The sequence below is a fragment of the Neopelma chrysocephalum genome, unplaced genomic scaffold (assembly GCF_003984885.1).
Source record: "Neopelma chrysocephalum unplaced genomic scaffold, ASM398488v2 Primary Assembly neopelma1_86, whole genome shotgun sequence".
In the NCBI taxonomy this organism is placed as follows: domain Eukaryota; kingdom Metazoa; phylum Chordata; class Aves; order Passeriformes; family Pipridae; genus Neopelma; species Neopelma chrysocephalum.
Genome location: NW_020897748.1, coordinates 683878 through 703026, shown reverse-complemented (window position 1 = coordinate 703026; position 19149 = coordinate 683878). Strand labels below are relative to the sequence as shown.

Sequence of the window (19149 nt, the reverse complement as noted above, 5' to 3'; positions counted from 1 at the left end):
GATTGTCTACACTTCTTGTATCTTCACTTTTCTTCTTTTTTCTTTTTTTTTTTTTAAATAAGCTGATTTAAGTTTCCTACATTTTTATCTTTAAACAAAATAAGGGAGAAAATGTTATTGAAAAAGGTTTTGTATATTATTCCCTCACAATAAGATCCAGTATTCTGGTTTCCCTCTTCATTTACACTGAACTTTTAGTCTACAAATATCAGATGGTTTAACAGCATTTTTGGTCTTTTATTCCCATGTCCATTGTTTCAGTTTAATGCTTCTGAGGTAGAAGTCCTTTATGTTGTAATGCAGAATACAAATATTTTGCTATTCAATCAGTTTTCAGTTCTGATGGTAAAAGTTATACAAGTTTTAGCACTTCTACCAGCCAACATGATCCCTTGTTCTCAGATATGTTAGGTTTATTCTATCCTTCCATCACTGAGAAAACTTATTTCTATTTTATTTTAACCCTCTACTCATTTTTGATGAAAATCAGTATCATATTATTGTCCTCTCTCGTATTTAACAAGCGAACAATGAACAATATTTATCACTTGGCAGAGTCAAAAAAATTTCAACAGATTCTTACCTGTAATTCTGTTTTTCATTTCCTATGTGAAATCTGTCATACTGTGAGTATGCCCGGTTTCCTTCCCAGTCCATTAATTCAATTCTTAGAGAATATTGCCTCTGACTTGTTATTGCAAAGATAAATTCATTTCCCAGCCAATGTTCACCTGATGGGCTACCAAAACCCTAGAAAAAAAGTTGGCAAAATAACTAGATGTAATTATTGTAATTGGTAGAACCTTTATACAATAGTAAAACCACCAGTATGTTTTACCTACATATTCTAATTACCAGTCATAGCTTTCTGTGCTCCAGTTAGACTGTCTCTAAAATGACTCTACCAATATGTAAGATGTAGGAATGTCATGCAGTTTAACTGATATTTGGGAGGCCAGTTGAGGTTATCAGTTGAAAATAATTTTCCAGTTACATGATATTAATAGTATGATGCTGTATTTGCACATCCTTCCGTGTGAATATTAGACATAGTTATATTCTATAATACATTTCATATGGTATCAAACCTAGTTATCATTAAGACAATTAAATCAAAACAGATTTCTATACATTATAAAAGATTAAAAAGAGTTTACATTAGCATAGGTTATACACCAAATTCAATCTAGCTGTGGGTGATAGCTCATGTCTTAATCTTCCCTCTTAACAGAGGGAAGTTTGTAGTTTAAAATTCCCTTCTGTATATAAGACCTGCTGGACAGGTCAGTGCCTGTTCCTATACACTATCCTAAAGCACAGGAGAGGGTACTGTAACTCTATTTTCTAAAAATGAAAAATAAACAGCAACAAAATATTTAAGGTACTTAACTCTCTTCACATTTCATATATTCAGATGACCTTATTTCCAGTTAGGCAAACTATATAATTTTCAAACATGGAAAAATAATAATGAAAGAAAAAGTATAATCAATTTGCAATACGTATTCCTAGACCTATATTTTTGTGCATTTTCCAGGTTTTAAGTTGTTTAAATTGCAGTGAATATTTTACTACATTAAGATTAAAGATTTGTTTAATATTATTAATTTATTTACTATACTTGTGAAGAACTCGTCCAACATGACTGTTCTTATTCATATTTCTTAAGATAGGAAAAATGGAACGAGAAATCTTCTGATTTGCTTACAATGATATTCTAGGAGTGTTTTAGAAGACCTTGTGGAAATTTCCTGATCAATTTAAATGAAAGATTGGATTATTTCCAGAAAGTACATATTTTTAAAAGGGTTAAAATAAAGAGATTTCCTTGGGACTAAAGGTTAGACAAGGAGAAATGTGGCTGTGAGACACATTGGCAAGACATTGGTCTTCTCTATATACTGTTTCAGTCACTCCTAACGTGGGATGAAAGCACTGAAAGTAGAATCCTCTCTCTCTTTTTTTCATAATTGTATTGCTCTGGCTCCAGACCTGATTAGTTGGGTCCATTGAGGATGAAATCCTGACTCCCCAGAGGCCATGTGGTAGCACAGTTAATACTCAGGCAATGCATAGGTATATTAGCTTCAAACTTCTAAAGAAATTTAATTTAAAAAATTTAGAAGCTTAGAAGTTTGATTGGACCAAAAAATAAAAAATGGAGGGATTTTTGTTATGGTTGTTGTTCCTCCAGGAAATTGTATTAGAAAGTACTTTACTCAGGAGTCATTTTTGTTTTCACTGCCCTACCTAAGCTAATAACAATATTTGGTGACTCACTGACACTAGAGGCTGAGAAGACATGCTACGCTGAGTACATTAGTTTACGTTTTGAATAAGCATCTCTGCTTTTTGGCTGAAAGACCATCAAGTGATACCTATGGTGAAAGTGTTTAATCTGAAAGAATTGAAATTCAGTAATCTGTGGCAAGTCTCAGAGAAGTCTCAAACTGAAATATGGGAGGATACTATTAGTTGGCTTTTGCCTTTATGTTATTTCATTATATCCCCTTTCTCAAGAAGATTATTTCCTACACAAGTATCTGTAAATACTGGCTGTAGCTAATACTGGTGATATCTTGCTTTGAACACATCCATCTTCCAGTGTGAGCTCCTGCTCCTCAAGCTTTCCAATTACTCACCTACTGCTTTGATGGCAGTCACAATCATATTTGGCTTCACACATTGTTCTTAAAATACAAGAGCTGATTCCTCACCTGTATAAACTCTGTCTACAGCTGACATACCCTTTTATAGTTATCACTGTTTTCTGTCTGTTCCTTTGATTCTTTCCATCTTTTTGCCTTGTCTCTCTACCCTGTGACGGTCACACATGGTGTCTCCTGTTATAGCATCTTTGGCAGTGTCATACCACAGCACTCATTGGTCTGTCTCTGACATCTTCTGTTACCACTGGTCACTGCCACTTGTTTCAGAGGAAGGTAAAATATGCTCTGCATTGACTACCTAATGGGAAGTTTGTTTCTCTAAAATGCAGAATGTAGAAGTGGAACACAGTTGTTCCTATATCAGTCAAAGTAGGTTTCTTTGCAGTCTACATGGGTTTTATTCACAAAAGATATATAATTATCATCATCATCATCATCTGTATTTCTTTAAAGGAAGATTTTCAGGAAATTATCTCTCTCTTTTTCCCAGTGCTGGAAAGCAGAAGAGACTACCCTTTGAACCGTGGCTTTGTCGAATTATATATGTCTTGTCTTATTTGGATTACAGCCTATTCAGAATGTAATACATGTGGCTTTTTTAACATTATGTGTTCCCATATGTATTCTATAGAAACTCCAGACACCACATATAATTATTCTGAAATAACAATTTTTATTCTTCGCATTTACACTTCTCCCTTTTCACACCTGTTATTACACTAAGATGAAAATCTATCACTAGGTGGCTTGCTCTCCTGACCTGAGGAAATGAAGCTTCAGCAATAAGGAACAGAAGGAATATACAAAGGAATATTAAAAATTCTGAGGAAAGCCATCACATTAGTTATGAAAGAATGAATCTTACTATAAGGGGCTACAATACTGAAACTCAGATTGGAAATGCAACCAAGGAAGTAAGTGGGATATAAAACATAGCTCTGAAGAAAGCAATGTTCCTAAGGAGAAGTAATGTACTTTATTAAACACCTAATATGGCTGGAAATAAATAAACAAACAAACAGGAACTCAAATCTTTCATATATCTAAACCAGAGAGAAGTAATGCATTTCTGTAAGCACAGAGCTGGCAACAATTTCTTCAGGTATAATTTTATTATGCCAAACTCAACTGTTTCCAACCTCTATTTAGTCTGCAGTTTACTGCCTATATTTCAGAGCTGAAGAAAGACTTGCATGAATGCTGGTTTTTTCCAGATACTTTGGCTGACTTAATAACAACAGAGCTCTCCTTTTTTATATCTTACTTAGATTGCCTCTACTACAAGAACACTAGTACTTTGATGAGATATGTAAGCTTTTGTTTGCAGAACAGAATGATGAAATATTAGCCAATTCCCCCCCAAATTTTGCATTTCCATTTCCAACACAGAGGGTGCCAAAGAAAGTGGTTGTGCTTGGTTCTTCTGATTTACCTTCAAGATCTTTAGCTTTCAAAGTACATTTTAGAATTTTATCTCCAAATACAAAATATTTTTTTTCTTTTCTCAGCCAGAAAACTTTTTTGTGCAATACTTTTTGAACACTTTTGAGGTTGGGTTAAAAATCACACAAACTTGAAGTTCAACAAGGTTTCAGGAGAACTGGTGTCTGTGATGAGAGAAAGGCTGAAGCAGAAGCTCAGCAGTTGCCTATTCCAATTGCCTATAAGGACATGCAGAACAGCTGGCCAAGTGCAGATGCTGAGTATGTATTGCCTCAGAGGATCCTTAGACATCTGGGAGAGATTTCGGGGACATAAAAGGGGAACTTAAGCTTCTGCCACAGAGAATCTTAGAAAATAATAGGGATTCAGGAGACTATTAGTAATAAGAATGAGAGTTCCATGTGGGACACAGGACAAAAATCCACAGAAAAGCAGACATCATTAATTCTGCTGTTCATGAGAGAATTCAGTAATCGTTTATTAATTAAAATTCAGTAATGAAATCCAAGCATTTTAGTTTATACTATGCCATTTAAGTTTATACTTCTACTCAAATTTGTGGGGCCCCAAGTGATAAGATGCCCACAGCCTTGCCTAAGACCATGCTTGTCATCTTCTTTGAACGAGAAGTTTGGTTTTGAGAATGCCTTATGTCACAGAGTTAGATCTTAAAATTTAACATCAGAAGTCACCTATTGCAGATCCACAGCTGTAATTAAATGTGTTTATTTCCCAGTACATATATGAGTGTCAACACACTCATTGGTTTTTGCATTCATATAATTATAGTAAATACTTCCAAAATTATTTGTGTTAAAGTTTTGTGCCTAAACTTAAGGAAGTACATGAGGTGATCCAAGTTAACCTCAGCTATCAATCCACTAGGAAAAGGAACATCTGTATTTCATGAATGTGTTTGCTATTAACTATATTTTAAGTCCCTCTGAAACCCAGTGGGTTGTAAGCACAGTTCCAAAATTGTATTTCAAATTACTAAGAGACACTATTTTGTCATTATCTTTCTATATTTTGTTCGTTATATGTTTCCAAATAGAGAGATTAATTCTTTAAACTTTAGATTTTTTTCCAAAAATACTCAATTTTGCTTTTCCCTAGAAGTTTGCATAATATTTTTGGATGATTGGAAAATCAGAGGCTTTAAGTTCCCAAAAGAGTGTTTAATGTAATAGGGAAAGGTCAGAAATTTCCAGAAGTTCTCAGAATTCTCCTTCATTTTCCTCACTGGCACTCTATGGAAGCTAGGACAATATAGCAGGGAAATATGCTTGCATTATAATAATATGCTGTCTTAACTGTCCACTACTAGTCACAAATAGAATACACAAATATTTGCGCTGACCTAACATGATTATAATGTTTCATATTATTCTTCATAAACAGAAAACATTTATATTTTTCCTGCTGAAAATAGCATTAGGATCATATTTTGGCAAATGTTGATCTGAAACGAGATACAAAAACCACCAACAATTAGTAATTTTTTTTTCCCCAGGCTTTTTCATTGAGGAATAATAAGGTGATGTTTTGTACTATATTTAGAGTAGGTTGTTCTTGTAGATGTCATAACATTTATTTTCAGAGAAAAAAACCCCATAATATAGAACCTTACTGACAATTTTAAAACTACTTATGGGCTATGATGAAGCAAAGGGGTTTTCTGGTTCTTTATAGATATATAGTAGCTTCTGTAAATTCTGATGTAGTGCCCAATTTTTGTGAAAAAAAAAATATATATATAAACGTAATTTGTTATCCTCTTGTATGGATTAAAGTACTTCAAACCAGGAATCAAGGACAAAAACACATGATTGTACAATATTTACTCTAGACGACATCTGAGTTCTACATCAGCTCATTTCGAATTGCATAGTGATTACCAGAATCAAAACTTCTAAAGCAGTCATGAAAAACAAAGAAACAGAATTCAATGCTGGTTTTAAAAATGCTCTTAAGAATTTACAAAGTTGATTCTTATTCAAAAATAATAAGCAGGGTGCAAAAGAATTTTATTAGCTTTGGCAAAATCTGTAAGAGTATTCTGCTTGAATCATGTTGCTCCAGATTCATTAAACAATTATCTCTCTTACTTTATTTATTTTGTCTGATAAAGCTCACAGGAAACTTTGACTTTTTATAGACAAAACAAAATTGAAACCAGACACAGTCAATATATCCTACGGGTTCATCTTCTGTCAGACAATTCACTGAATAAAGCAGATAATAATTAAGTGTTTTACAGCAACAATGACTTCCCAGAAGCCATAAAGAATATTCAGCTCCCTTTGCCTTAGCTGAGAATGTGGAATGGATTTTCTTTGAGACAATTTCTAGAAAAGATTTGTATACTTTTTTGTATACTTGTATAATTTCATTTGCTTCACACTGAATTATTCATTATGTTATTTGAAATAAAGATATGGTCTATAGAAATTATTTCAATTTCCTCAGACGACAAATGTGTTAAATAATGTTAACTTAAAAGTGTATGGGAAAACAATGCTAAATATTCAGATTTTTTTTTTCCTAGAAAATACTAACAAATGTTTGTTGACAAGTTTTAAAAAATGTTTAGATTGAAGCCAGAGGTACCTTCTCAAAAGACTAAAACAAAAACTAAGCTATTGTCAGTTTAAATGAAGAGCTAAATGTCTGTCTAATTATCCCAAGTTTGAAAAGTGCCTCAAAACCTTGTTCATAACCTGCATCAATTCAGGCTGTTGCACTTCATTCTAGACCAAATGTATTAGTACACATACAGAAATTAGGTTCACTTTTTACTTTTTCCTTCTCAAACACATATACTGTATCAGTAGCAGCAAAATTCCTGATGAAGAAGAATCACAGTGACAGAAAGCATGTTTGAAGTGCAAACCTTGCACAAAGGTTACCTCTGGCTAGGCAATGGGCCCAAAAGAGCTCAGTTTTATATATATATATCCTATATGTAAAACAACCAGTACATTTGAAAAAAGGAGACTTTCTTATTGAGACAAGTTACATTGAGAGTCTCTTTCCCAAACCACCTTTCTCACTCTAGGACAAGTGGATCCTAGGAATGTACAGACACTTAGTGTGGCTCCTAATAAGAGCATGCCAGGGAGATAGATATGTTTTAAAGAAGAGGAAACTAATTTTTTCCATATCATCTAACAAAGAAAAATTTTGAGCTTAAAATAATTTAAGCCTAAGATAGATAATGGTAATGGCCCATCTTCGCGAACGAAGATTTGGGGAAAGGTCTTTTACCTTTCCAGCCTGCGCAATGGATTTTTTAGGTGAGACACAGCCTGCGCTGAACTGAGCCCACCCTTTAATCCTAAGGTTCATCTGCCGGGGCCAAGCAAGCTTGGACAATGGCAGTGAGGTCCTCAGGACGTAGGTTTGTTTAGAGTGTCCTTCTCATAGATGGATGGCCACACAGGGCTAACGACCTCCATCAGGCCAGGAGACCGGGATTTGAACCCGTGGTCGCAGCAGTGAAAGTCCTGCACGCTAACCACTAGGCCACCAGGGGTCTCTAAGCCTAAGATAACTCTTTTAGTATTTGCAAAGAAATAAATAGTATGTCTTAGGGCTAAAAATTTAAAATGAAATCAAAAAGTCCTAAAAAAGAGTATTTTTGTTTCAGTTCATGCAAAAATAAATACTTTGGAGAGACAGGACTTAATTCTCTCTTCCCAATACACTGATTAATCTCAAATAGCAAAGATGAGCATGACAAGGAGCACAGATCCTGAAGCAAAGACCAAGAGCCTGTATGTGAGTTTGAGCAGGGACTTGAATTTAAGTCCCATAATCTGTCTAAATAGAACAAGCATCAAACTTATGGGTTGCCCTTGAATCTCTTGCTTCGGTTCAGCTGCTACACTAAACACTTGAACAAGAATAGAAGATGACAGACGTTAGAGTCGAAAAGTTACAGTTCTAATTCAACATGAGCCCCAAAGCAAAGAGCTGCTCCAACTAGTTCCAAATGGAGCAGATCAGACAGGAGATGCTCCTCCCTGAGAAGAATGCTTTTCTATGATGAGAACACACAGCTCTCATTTGGGAAGACCTCCGCTACAATTCTACTAAATTTTCAAGTCACAAATCTTAAAAACAACCTCACAGAATCTCACCTGGCTCTTCTAAAATAGTGTTTCCATCTTTTGGTTAGAAAGATTCTTTAATGACATTAATCTTTCTCATGGTGCTTTACTGCTCTACAGGCTGTTAGCATAACTAGGCTAAATCTTGATATCATTACACAAAACTTACTGTGTAACAGTCTTTGGAAGGCTACATGAGTCTTATCAGCATAAAATTAATGGTGTTAAACTGAAGCATTGGTGGCAAAGTAGGCACAAGTATATAGCCATGTGTCAACACAACACTTGAAACAGATGTTATCCAGTAATATTTGCATAGGAAAGGCTATGCTGAGTATAACACATTTAAAACACAACTGTGCTCCAACACAAAATTTTGTTTAATTTCACATCCAAATGTATTCTCCAGAATGAAAAAAGATGCTTCCTTGTGTAGTAACATCTCTGGTGCCCAGTCTAGTGATCAAACCCTCTCTGAACCAAATATTGTTTCATTCTTGCTCCCATAGATCATTCTGTTGAAATGCGCACTGTAGATTAAGCCTTGGTCAGGACCAGAAGAGTTTCATGAGCATATTTTCATAAAACTGAATATAGTCTCTCACCACCTCGATATCATGCCTATCTCTACTGGACATGCTGGATGTAGATCTCAGGAGAAGCAGAGAATATGCTGACTATTTTTATAGAACTGATGAAAGTGACAGTTATTTGAGTAACACTTTCAGTCAGAAGTACCTGTTTATTAAACTAGCATGACATGCATTCTTTATCATGAAAGGGTAGGTCTCTATGAAAGGCATTACATAATATCTTAATACACATTCCACTCACCAAAAATAATTTCCTTATATCCAAATTACTTGGTAAATGTGTGAAAGAAACAAATTACTTCCATATCATTTACCCTAGTCCCTTGAAATAAACGATTTTTTTCAGATGTAAAAAAGTTACGATTTTGAAGCATACTATAATAAGAAATGTATTTGTTATTATATGTTATAGAATTATACATGTCTTAACTGTGGGGGTTTTATCTCGAACTCATAACTCACTCTAAAAAGTTATTCGGTCAACACATTAATTCAACACCACCACCACTCCTAACCTGCCTGGTTTGCTTACACTACAGAGGCGACGTTAACTTCTGTCTTTTCCAAGGACATGCATTCTCTAGTTTTTGCCTTTCTCACAAGTCAATCCTATTCTCAAATCCTTCACTTTTGCAGGAGGGACCATGCTGATATTGCAAGGCACCTTACAGACTGCTTCACGTTACTTGCAGGGAAAAAACATGAAGCTGTTCCTGCTGAACAAATTATGGGATTCATCTCCAGCTACTAGTTAGATGCATGGATGTAGTACTGATAATTTTATGAAAGTTCTCCTCCTTCCAGAAAACTTTTTGTATTCCTTTCCTATTTCCAGGTTATCTTCAAAATGTCTCCCCAAGTTCTTTGAACCAACAATTCTTTCCCTGACAAGTGTTTCACTAAGCCACAAGGGGAAGAAGAAGCTGTGAAGAGTGCCCTGAACAACCCTTACTGCTCTGCTAAGCATAAGAAAGCAAACAAGAAAAGCTCCTATGCTAACAGGTCTAAAACCAAAGCAGCCCTGTGCCAACTGCCATTTGAGAATGGCTCATTACCCCTCACTGGTTGGGTATTATATGTGGATGTCATTTGGGTCATACTGAAACTCCACTAAAATTTAGTGATGAGGATCTTGTGTCACAAAACTGTTCACATACACAGGCCATGGCCCTGTTCAATGTGCTAGTACAGGTATGACCTAGTAGTTGAGAAAGAAGGAATGAGTCACATAAAAGAAGGATCCCCATCCACTGGATGGCTTTTGTGCAAACCAGCCAAACACTAAAGCTCTCATTAGAAGGAAGACACAAGTTCTTATTATAAAATATAATTAGCTATCTATGAAGAGCAGCTGCATATGTTTGCACTTGGAGTGATCCTTCATAGCCAAAAAATTCGGGACTAATAACAATGAAAGTGAAAATTTATGTCCATGTGGGATCAATTAACAATAACACTTTAAGGTTTACATATCTGACCATATGTACATCAAGTGTAATGTTTTGTTACCTTGCCTTTGTTTCTTTCTGTTACTGTTTGTGATCCAAAACTAAATTACTAGAATATAGCTCATTCCAAAATCAATGGAAGAAACCTCTTACTGTCATAAAACACTACTGGCCTGTTGGTAGTGAGGAATCTCTGTCTAGTATACGTGTGTACATTTTTGTAGAAAGAGATAAGAATCTGTATAGCCCCCCTGTAATCCAGGAGGAAACAGTTAGGGACCTGCTGAGCCACAAGTCTATGGGACCAGATGGGATCCACCCAAGGGTGATGAGGGAGCTGGTGGAAGAGCTCGCCAAGCCGCTCTCCATCATCTACCAACAGTCCTGGCTCACTGGGGAGGTCCCAGATGACTGGAACTTGGCGAATGTCACACCCATCCAGAAAAAGGGCCGGAAGGAGGACCTGGGAAACTACAGGCCCATGAGCCTGACCTCAGTGCCTGGCAAGGTTATGGAGCAGATCATCCTAAGTGCAATCACACAGCACCTACAGGATGGACAAGGGATCAGACTCAGCCAGCACGGGTTTAGGAAGGGCAGGTCCTGTCTGACCAACCTGATCTCCTTTTATGATCAGGTGACCCGCCTGGTGGATGAGGGGAAGGCTGTAGATGTAGTCTATGTGGACTTTAGCAAAGCCTTTGACACCGTCTCCCACATATACTTCTGAAAAAGCTGGCAGCCCACGGCTTGGACCCAGCTGGGTTAGGAACTGGCTGGATGGCCGGGCCCAGAGAGCGGTGGGTGAACGGTGCTGCATCCAGTTGGGAGCCGGTCACTAGTGGTGCCCTCCAGGGATCAGTGTTGGGCCCAGTTCTGTTTAATATCTTTATTGATGATTTAGATGAGGGGATTGAGTCCATCATCAGCAAATTTGCAGATGACACTTAGTTGGGGAGGAGTGTCAATCAGCTGGAAGGCAGGAGGGCTCTGCAGAGGGACCCAGACAGGATGAAGAGTTGGGCTGATTCCAATGGGATGAAGTTCAACAAGGCCAAGTGCCGGGTCCTGCACTTTGGCCACAACAACCCCCTTCAGCGCTACAGGCTGGGGACAGAGTGGCTGGAGAGCAGCCAGGCAGAAAGGGACCTGGGAGTTCAGATTGACAGGAGTCTGAACAGGAGCCAACAGTGTGCCCAGGTGGCCAAGAAGGCCAATGGATCCTGGCCTGTGTCAGGAACAGTGTGGCCAACAGGACCAGGGAAGTGATTCTTCCCCTGTACTCAGTGTTGGTGAGGCCACACCTGGAGCACTGTGTCCAGTTCTGAGCCCCTCAGTTCAGGAAGGATATTGAGGTGCTGGAGTAGGTCCAGAGAAGAGCAATGAGGCTGGTGAAGGGACTCGAGTGCAAGTCCTATGAGGAGAGGCTGAGGGAGCTGGGGTTGTTCAGCCTGGAGAAGAGGAGGCTCAGGGGAGACCTCATCATTCTCTACAACTACCTGAAAGGAGGTTGTAGCCAGGTGGGGGTTGGTCTCTTCTCCCAGGCAGCTATCAGTAAGACAAGAGGGTACAGTTTTAAGCTGTGCCAGGGGAGGTTTAGGTTAGATATTAGGAAGGAATTCTTTACAGAGAGGGTAATCATGCATTGGGATGGGCTGTCCAGGGAAGTGGTGGATTCTCCGTCCCTGGAGGTTTTTCAGATGAGACTGGATGAGGCACCTAGTGCCATGGTTTAGTAACCGTAGCAGTAGTGGATCAAGGGTTGGACTTGATATCTCAGAGGTCTTTTCCAACCCAGCTGATTCTATAATTCTATGATTTTTCACATGATGATAAAAGTTTCCTAACTTTAAATTCCTATCAAAATTACAAATCATTAACTGAAAAGCTGATGAGTGTTTTAATTCCTGTGAACAAGAGCAGCATCTTCTTAAATCTCCCTAACACTAGTTAGGTGAAGCTAGTTCCAGTGGCTATTTCAATACTTGGTATCCTGTGAACCCAGGGAGTTGAATCATATACTTGCAGTGGAATATATTTTTTATCTCCCAGCAATCTCTTTTCTTTAGTCTTGAGGAAAAAGTTTGGCATGAATAAAGATCCAAAAAACAAGCTTTTCACAAACGCATTTAATGTGGAATAGTGGCAGAAAGATAGGTGCTACCACCTTTAGACCCGTTTGATACTATTTGAGTTCCCTTTTAAAGAACACAGGAATATGGCTGTCAATGCAAGCAGTGTGAAGATTTTGTGGCCATAACAATGCATAACATACTTTAAAGAGTTATAATCCAGAAAAGGATTAAAAAGTAATTCAGAATATTTAGCTTTAACAAAACGGAGAATTATGGAAGATATCACTTCCGCAATATGAGCCTCCAAATTATGAACAAATTTATTTTTTTCTGTCAAGAACATTCTCCTCAGCCAAGTCATATCGTTTATGTAATTTTTGTTTAAAAAACCCCACCCACATCTGAAGTTATTTTGCAGTAAAATAGTGGAACCAGAATCAAGAAGCCTACAAGAAAATTCTAAAATATGCCTTGGGCATTTTTACGCAGTCATCCTCTCCCTTCAAGAAGAAAGTGATGAACATCATAATCTAATGACTGAAAAAGGTTGGAGCTCTGTCTATAGTTGTTTGATTCTTCAAGTATTTGGGGAGAAAAAAAGAACCTGAACACTATTTTTAAATGGATAAAACTACAACAGAGAAATATCTATCGTCAATTAATGCTCTAAGAGAGAACAATACAACAGCTCGAGTTTTGTCTCCTTGTTCAAGTCAAACACAATATTAACTTCACAAAAAGGTGAAGATCTATCTTGAATGAGAAAAATATAAAACTTAGTATTGCTACTGAAGCAATTAGGAACAAAAAAACCTGTCAGAGTTTAAAGGCAAGAAAGGTGGGCAGGAAGAATGACAACAAAACTGAAAAATGGACCTGAAATTTTCACAAGAGAAAATAAAATAAGGCTTACAAGAGATGGAGTAAAAAGAATTAGGAGGCCACATTCTAAAACAGAAGTTGAACACTTTGCAAATAAAAATTAAATATAACATCTGGAAATTTTCAGAATTAACTGAACAATGGCACTAAGAAATAAAATCTTTGTTGGAATGGTAGCTCTTATTATGTATAATTCAGGCATGTAGGACTCGCAAGGACTAGTGGGATGAAAGCATGTGGTCACCAACAGCCTGACTGTCACAAACAAGAAGGTCTTCCAGAAAATGGGTGGGACCTATGTCCAAACTAGAGCTTACTCAGAGAAGTGAACTGTAGGAAATATGTCAAAAAGGATAAAAACCATCATGCCTAGAAGGAAATGAAAGACTTACAGTTCAAAGAGGTGTTCAGCTGTCTTTTAAGTAAGCAGAAGACACGGATGTCAAAACTTGACATACTAGCTAAAATTTACTGAGGCTCAGAGGAAAGTCAGATTGTTGCAGATAATGTGATATAAATACCCACTAGAACTGCACCCAGAAATACTTCCTGAGAAAGTTCTGATGACTACCTCTGTGGTCTGGCTCTCAGTCTGTGAAGAATTTAAGCTGTAGAAGAGCATTGGCACTTTGGAGATAGCCATCAATTTGACAAAACAGCTTAAGGAGAATAGAAAAAGAAGAAACCCCACAAGAAATGGAAGTGGTTTTGTAGCTCTTCTGGATTTTGTGCTCTTCAGGCACACGAGTGTTATTGATGACTTCTGAAACAAGTTGGCAACAGACTTGTTTTAAGCGCTGAACAGTTGTTGGACTCTTAGATGTTAATCAGGAATATGAAATTAAAAGAATGTGGAATTTACCACTGAATATCATTCTTGCCTCAAAGAAATCAAACAAAAAAACAGCTGCTGATCAGAAAGGTAGGAGGTTGTTGCCATAAAGCTTAGAAATTCAGCTCAGAGTCTACTATGTACAAGTGACCCTAATCTAGCTCGTGACATTATGAATAACAATAAAAAGCGATAGCTTTTCCTTCATCAGTGAAAGGAAAATAACAATGCTATAGAAATTAAGACAGGCAGCACAATTAAATACTGACATGCAGGAAAAAAAAGGCTAAAAAAAGGATTGTTGTGAGCTGGCCAAGACACACAATTTCAAATACCTACTGAGAGTTTTTATCCAATGACAGAAAGCATGAAAGTAATTTTAAAGGTCTGAGGAAGCCCCCAATAGACTTGATCCCTAAGAAGCCCCCCTAAGAAGCTGATAGTGAACATTGGGCTATCAAGTGTGGAATAAATACTGTGAATTTCATGGGAATTATTAAACTAGACATGCTAAAAGGCTAGAAAATAGGGAATCCAATACTCCATCACCTAATTTGGCAAAAATGGAGACAGTCACTGGGAAAGGTGCATTCATCCAAGAACTGAAAACTGGAAAATTATCAAGAAGATTTGATAGCCAAGTTAGCACATGAACTAATAATTTACTTGGATTTCATTATTGCTAATGACTGCCTAACAAATGCCAGAAACTGTGTCTTAAAAAGTAAGCTCGTGGAAAACCCCCCCTTCTAAAAGGGTTTTAGATTTGCAAATGGCAAGCAATAGTTTTTTAAATTATATTCTCCTCTAGAGATCAAAACTCTTAATAGTGTTTTATATTCCCTCCTCATGCAAGGGAATATGAAAAATGGTTGAAACTTGCTTCACGGTTGAAATTTGCTTCAGTGTGATCTTACCTGTTGTTACAGAAATTATTCATTGTTCCACTTCAATTTTTTTCCAATAAGCAACAAACAGTATAACAGAAAATTCATTGCAAAATGTGGCAGAATAGATGTAGTAGGTACTGATAAGAAAAGGATGGGAGGATGAACTTAAGTGGTTTCCTCTGAATTTATTCCATAACTATTGAATGTTCAAAACTGAAATGGCCCAAGAGATTTCATAGTCAGAAATGAGTTCAAAGGTGGAAAATACACTGCACAGTGAAAGACTAATAACAAAACTGAAGAATACTGGTAAGCACATATGCCCCTAAGCAAGAAGGTGGCATAACCAATCATGCATAACAGTAAATCTGCTGAAAAGCTTTTGTATTTATTACCTATTGGTTTAGACACCAAGGAAAGTGTAACTTTATTTTCTAGAGTGGAGATTGAATGCCAGTGGAAATAGAGCCAAAAGAACAAGGAGGAAAAATTAGTACCACTATTGCTGTAGTAGCACTGACTTTGTAGCAATTTATGGGTGGATGGAGTTGTATACTTCCTCCTTTCAAAAGATTTATGGCTACTTTATCTCTGACTTAACCTATTTTCTGTGTTGGTGTCTGGAATAGGAATTGAAGTACTTCCATGTAAGCTGAAAGTACCAGCATGAAACTGCATTAAAGACAATGACTGACGTGTTTTCAGGTGATTCTTGTAATCCAGCACTGCTGTCACTCATCCTTGCAGAGATTACTCCATGTGCACCCTTTCCAAGTAAGGATCTTATCTTAGAGTCAGAGCATATCTGAACAGCCTCCTGAAACTGGAACAGTCAATAAATTTGAGGGCTCCAGAGGTAGAGCTGGTTGGTGGCCTGGAATCCTGTCCAGTTCAGAAGCTGGCAATCAGTACTTTCTTTAACTTAAAAAATTCAACAATTTTCCGGTTTCTTTTCCAATAAGAACTAAATGCACTGAAAATAAAAGCAGCCCCAGAGACTTATTATTATTGTTATTATATTAGGATGAAATTATTAGATATGAACACAAAGAGAAGATCTTAACACATCTGGAAAGCTGCATCTGAACTACAGGCTGAGAGAATGCATATTAAGTTCAACCACTTCAAGTAAGATCAAGTACCGTTGTGTCCCCCACCGCACAAACCACTTTCCATTGGAAGAAACACCAGGAAGGAGATGGGATGTGGTCCAATAGACACCATGTACCTTTTCTGAACAATCAAGGAATTAAATCAGTGGTGTTATTGCCTTGAAGCTCAAACACTGTTACATATCCCAGTAACATAGAGAACATCCATCAGCTTCTATCACTCAACATTCAATACTTGGTGTTATACGTTAACTACTGAAGAGGGCCTAAGATAGTTACTTGGGTAAATGGTTCATAGAAGTAGAGCAAGCCTAAATCCCATCTTGTTTCATGACTTATAGGATAAGATATCAATAAAAGTCCAAAATAGATCCTTATTATTTGATAGAAGTACATGATGTCTTAGAATATTAATAATGGCCAGTCTTCGCGAACGAAGATTTTGGGAAAGGTCTTTTACCTTTCCAGCCTGCGCAATGGATTTTTTAGGTGAGACACAGCCTGCGGTTAACTGAGCCCACCCTTTAATCCTAAGGTTCATCTGCCGGGGCCAAGCAAGCTTGGACAATGGCAGTGAGGTCCTCAGGACGTAGGTTTGTTTAGAGTGACCTTCTCATAGATGGATGGCCTCACAGGGCTAACGAGCTCCATCCGCCCGGGGGGACTGGGATTCGAACCTGGGTCGCAGCGGTGAGAGTCCCGCATGCTAACCACTAGGCCACCAGGGGTCCCCCTTAGAATATTATCATTTCTAAAAAGAAGCTAAATTAGTTTAGACTGCTTGAACTACACAAAACCAATTTAATCTAATTCTGAAAAAGGCTCACACTATTGTAGAGGAAAATTAGAGGAAAATCTTTGACTACATGAAGGGATATATATGAAAAAAATACCACATGGGATAACTTTACAAAGAAGGGCTGTATTTATATAACTGCTAAGAAAAAGCACAAGAGATAAAAACAGAAGATCTCAATTACTGTGATATGTATTAATTGAAAATGTCCATATGTAGCAAATTACTTAGGTTGCACATACAAATTCTAATTTCCTCATAACTAAAATTGGTAGGATCTTCAAATTTTGTTTTCCCCAAAATAAATTGATGTTTTATATTTTATTTGATTCTGCACCAAAATCAAGAAAACAGTTTCTACATTTTCTACATTATGAATTCTAAAAAAAGTTTCTTATTTGGCAATTCTGTTTAAAAGTATCTTTTTGTCATTTTAACATTACTTTTAATTGACATATACTGTGAAAGAGATTATATCCTCTAGCTACCCATAGGAGCAGGGGTCTGATCCAAATAATTATTTTTTTATAATTTATAACTTCAAGTAATAAAAAAATACTTAAAAAGCATCTTAAAAATAAAAAATTAGATTTAGCTTCAATAATATATTAGGTTTATTTTTGAAATTGTAAGTTCTGTGACGTAACTTTTTCCCATAGAAATTTTTACTGTATTGAACTTGCTTTTCTTTTTAAACATTTAAAATGCTCTCTTCGTTTAGTGCTTTTTGAAAACTGTAGAAAAAAGACATTTCTCTGCCACACTGATAACACAGTACTGAAAATTTCACTAGGAATGTCATTGTAGTCCAAGCCAGTCCTCGGGGACTCAGAGAAAGGAGCTCCATCAGAAAGTAGGAACAGGCAGCAAATGAAAAAAAAGAGCAGTTATGTAGATTGAAGTAAAATTTTTCTGAGTTGGCAAAAGGAAATCAGACTGCTTGAAGTCATGTCATATTTAATTTGGTAACTTATTTATTTTCTCATAATCCTATTTGAAGTATCAACATTTCCAGTACATGAACTTGATTGGCAGAGGTGCTGTATGACTTGGGATAAACCCCAGTAAGAAGTTTCATTCATGTCTGAGGTACTCCAAGTTCTGAAGGAGTTCCCCTTAGCTGAAAACACCCAAACATTAGAAACATCATCACATGCCTATTACCACTTAACATCACAGCAAGTCAAAACTTCAGAAAGACAGATGGCTGCATTCTGGTCTTACCTCATTTTTTATATCTCGGTTTTTGATCTCAAAGAAACTCTAAGTCATGGGAAATAATACTCCATTAATTGAGTAAAAAGCATTTTCAAAAGTAACAGACATGAAAAAAGGTAGATCATAAAAACTGTAGGACCACACCACAATACTACAGGCAGAACTATCTACCTAAGACAATAGAAAGTAGTATTTGAAATCTGACATTGTATGAATTGTACAGCTATTGCACATTTTTCACCTTACCATTTTGTATTCTTTCCAGCTTTTCTGAAAATCCACACTCCCATCTTCTCGATGTTGTATAACTGTCCATCCTCCTCCTGCAATTTCCATATTGCAAAAGACCTACGCAGTAAATAAATAAATAAATAAATTGAACGCCCCCCCAAAACAACCAATAAAACAAGCTTATATTGGAACCCTGTCATCTTAAGGGGGCAAAAAAGTATTTATGAATAACAGAATTAAGGAAGCATGTTTTCCTATGGATTCATGCCCAATGGCCTCAATGGTATCTTCAGTCACTTGATCACAACCAGTGCTCTTTTTATGTTTAATATAATTTTCCCAGTAACATGTCCTTACAGCACATTACCCAAGAATATCTCCCCATCATTCCCCTCTACATCTTCAGCTTTCCCTTTCCCATTAACTCCATGTTCCTTTTCTATTTTCTCTGCAGTGCCCCTGAAACCACTCTCTTCCTCTTAACAAATGAGTAACTCTTTCAGTGTTAATAATGTCTTCTATAGCTTTTAGCAGAGTGTCATTTGGTCTAAGAAGGAATCTTCAGAATTCTTACAGAAAACACTCATCCAAGGAGTCTGGAAGGTAGCACAGATATGGTTATTCTGTTTTGGTTTGAATTGTAATATTACCTATAGTTCCAGGCAGTGTCCCAAAATGGGGCATTTGATCTCAGACTAAGATGCCTTACAACTGACAGAGAACATAGACAGAAATAGGTTCAAGACAAGTTCAGAAGTTAAGATCTATACAAATTCGAGGTTACTATCCAATTCAGTTAAATATCAATTTATCCTGCAGTTGACTAGAGAACCATATTCTACCCTCAG

General features: G+C 36.9%; 1 protein-coding gene across 2 annotated transcripts in view; it reads right to left on the bottom strand.

Moving 5' to 3' along the window:
• Window positions 1–19149, bottom strand: part of ANGPT1 (angiopoietin 1) — a 159333-nt gene that overhangs the window by 39819 nt on the left and 100365 nt on the right. For both annotated transcript variants that reach the window (XM_027692530.1, XM_027692531.1), the window contains exons 6-7: window positions 18317–18418; window positions 584–750 (exon numbers count right to left, since the gene is read on the bottom strand). In XM_027692530.1, coding sequence (XP_027548331.1) covers window positions 584–750; window positions 18317–18418 — 269 coding nt within the window. The remainder of the gene's footprint in view (window positions 1–583; window positions 751–18316; window positions 18419–19149) is intronic.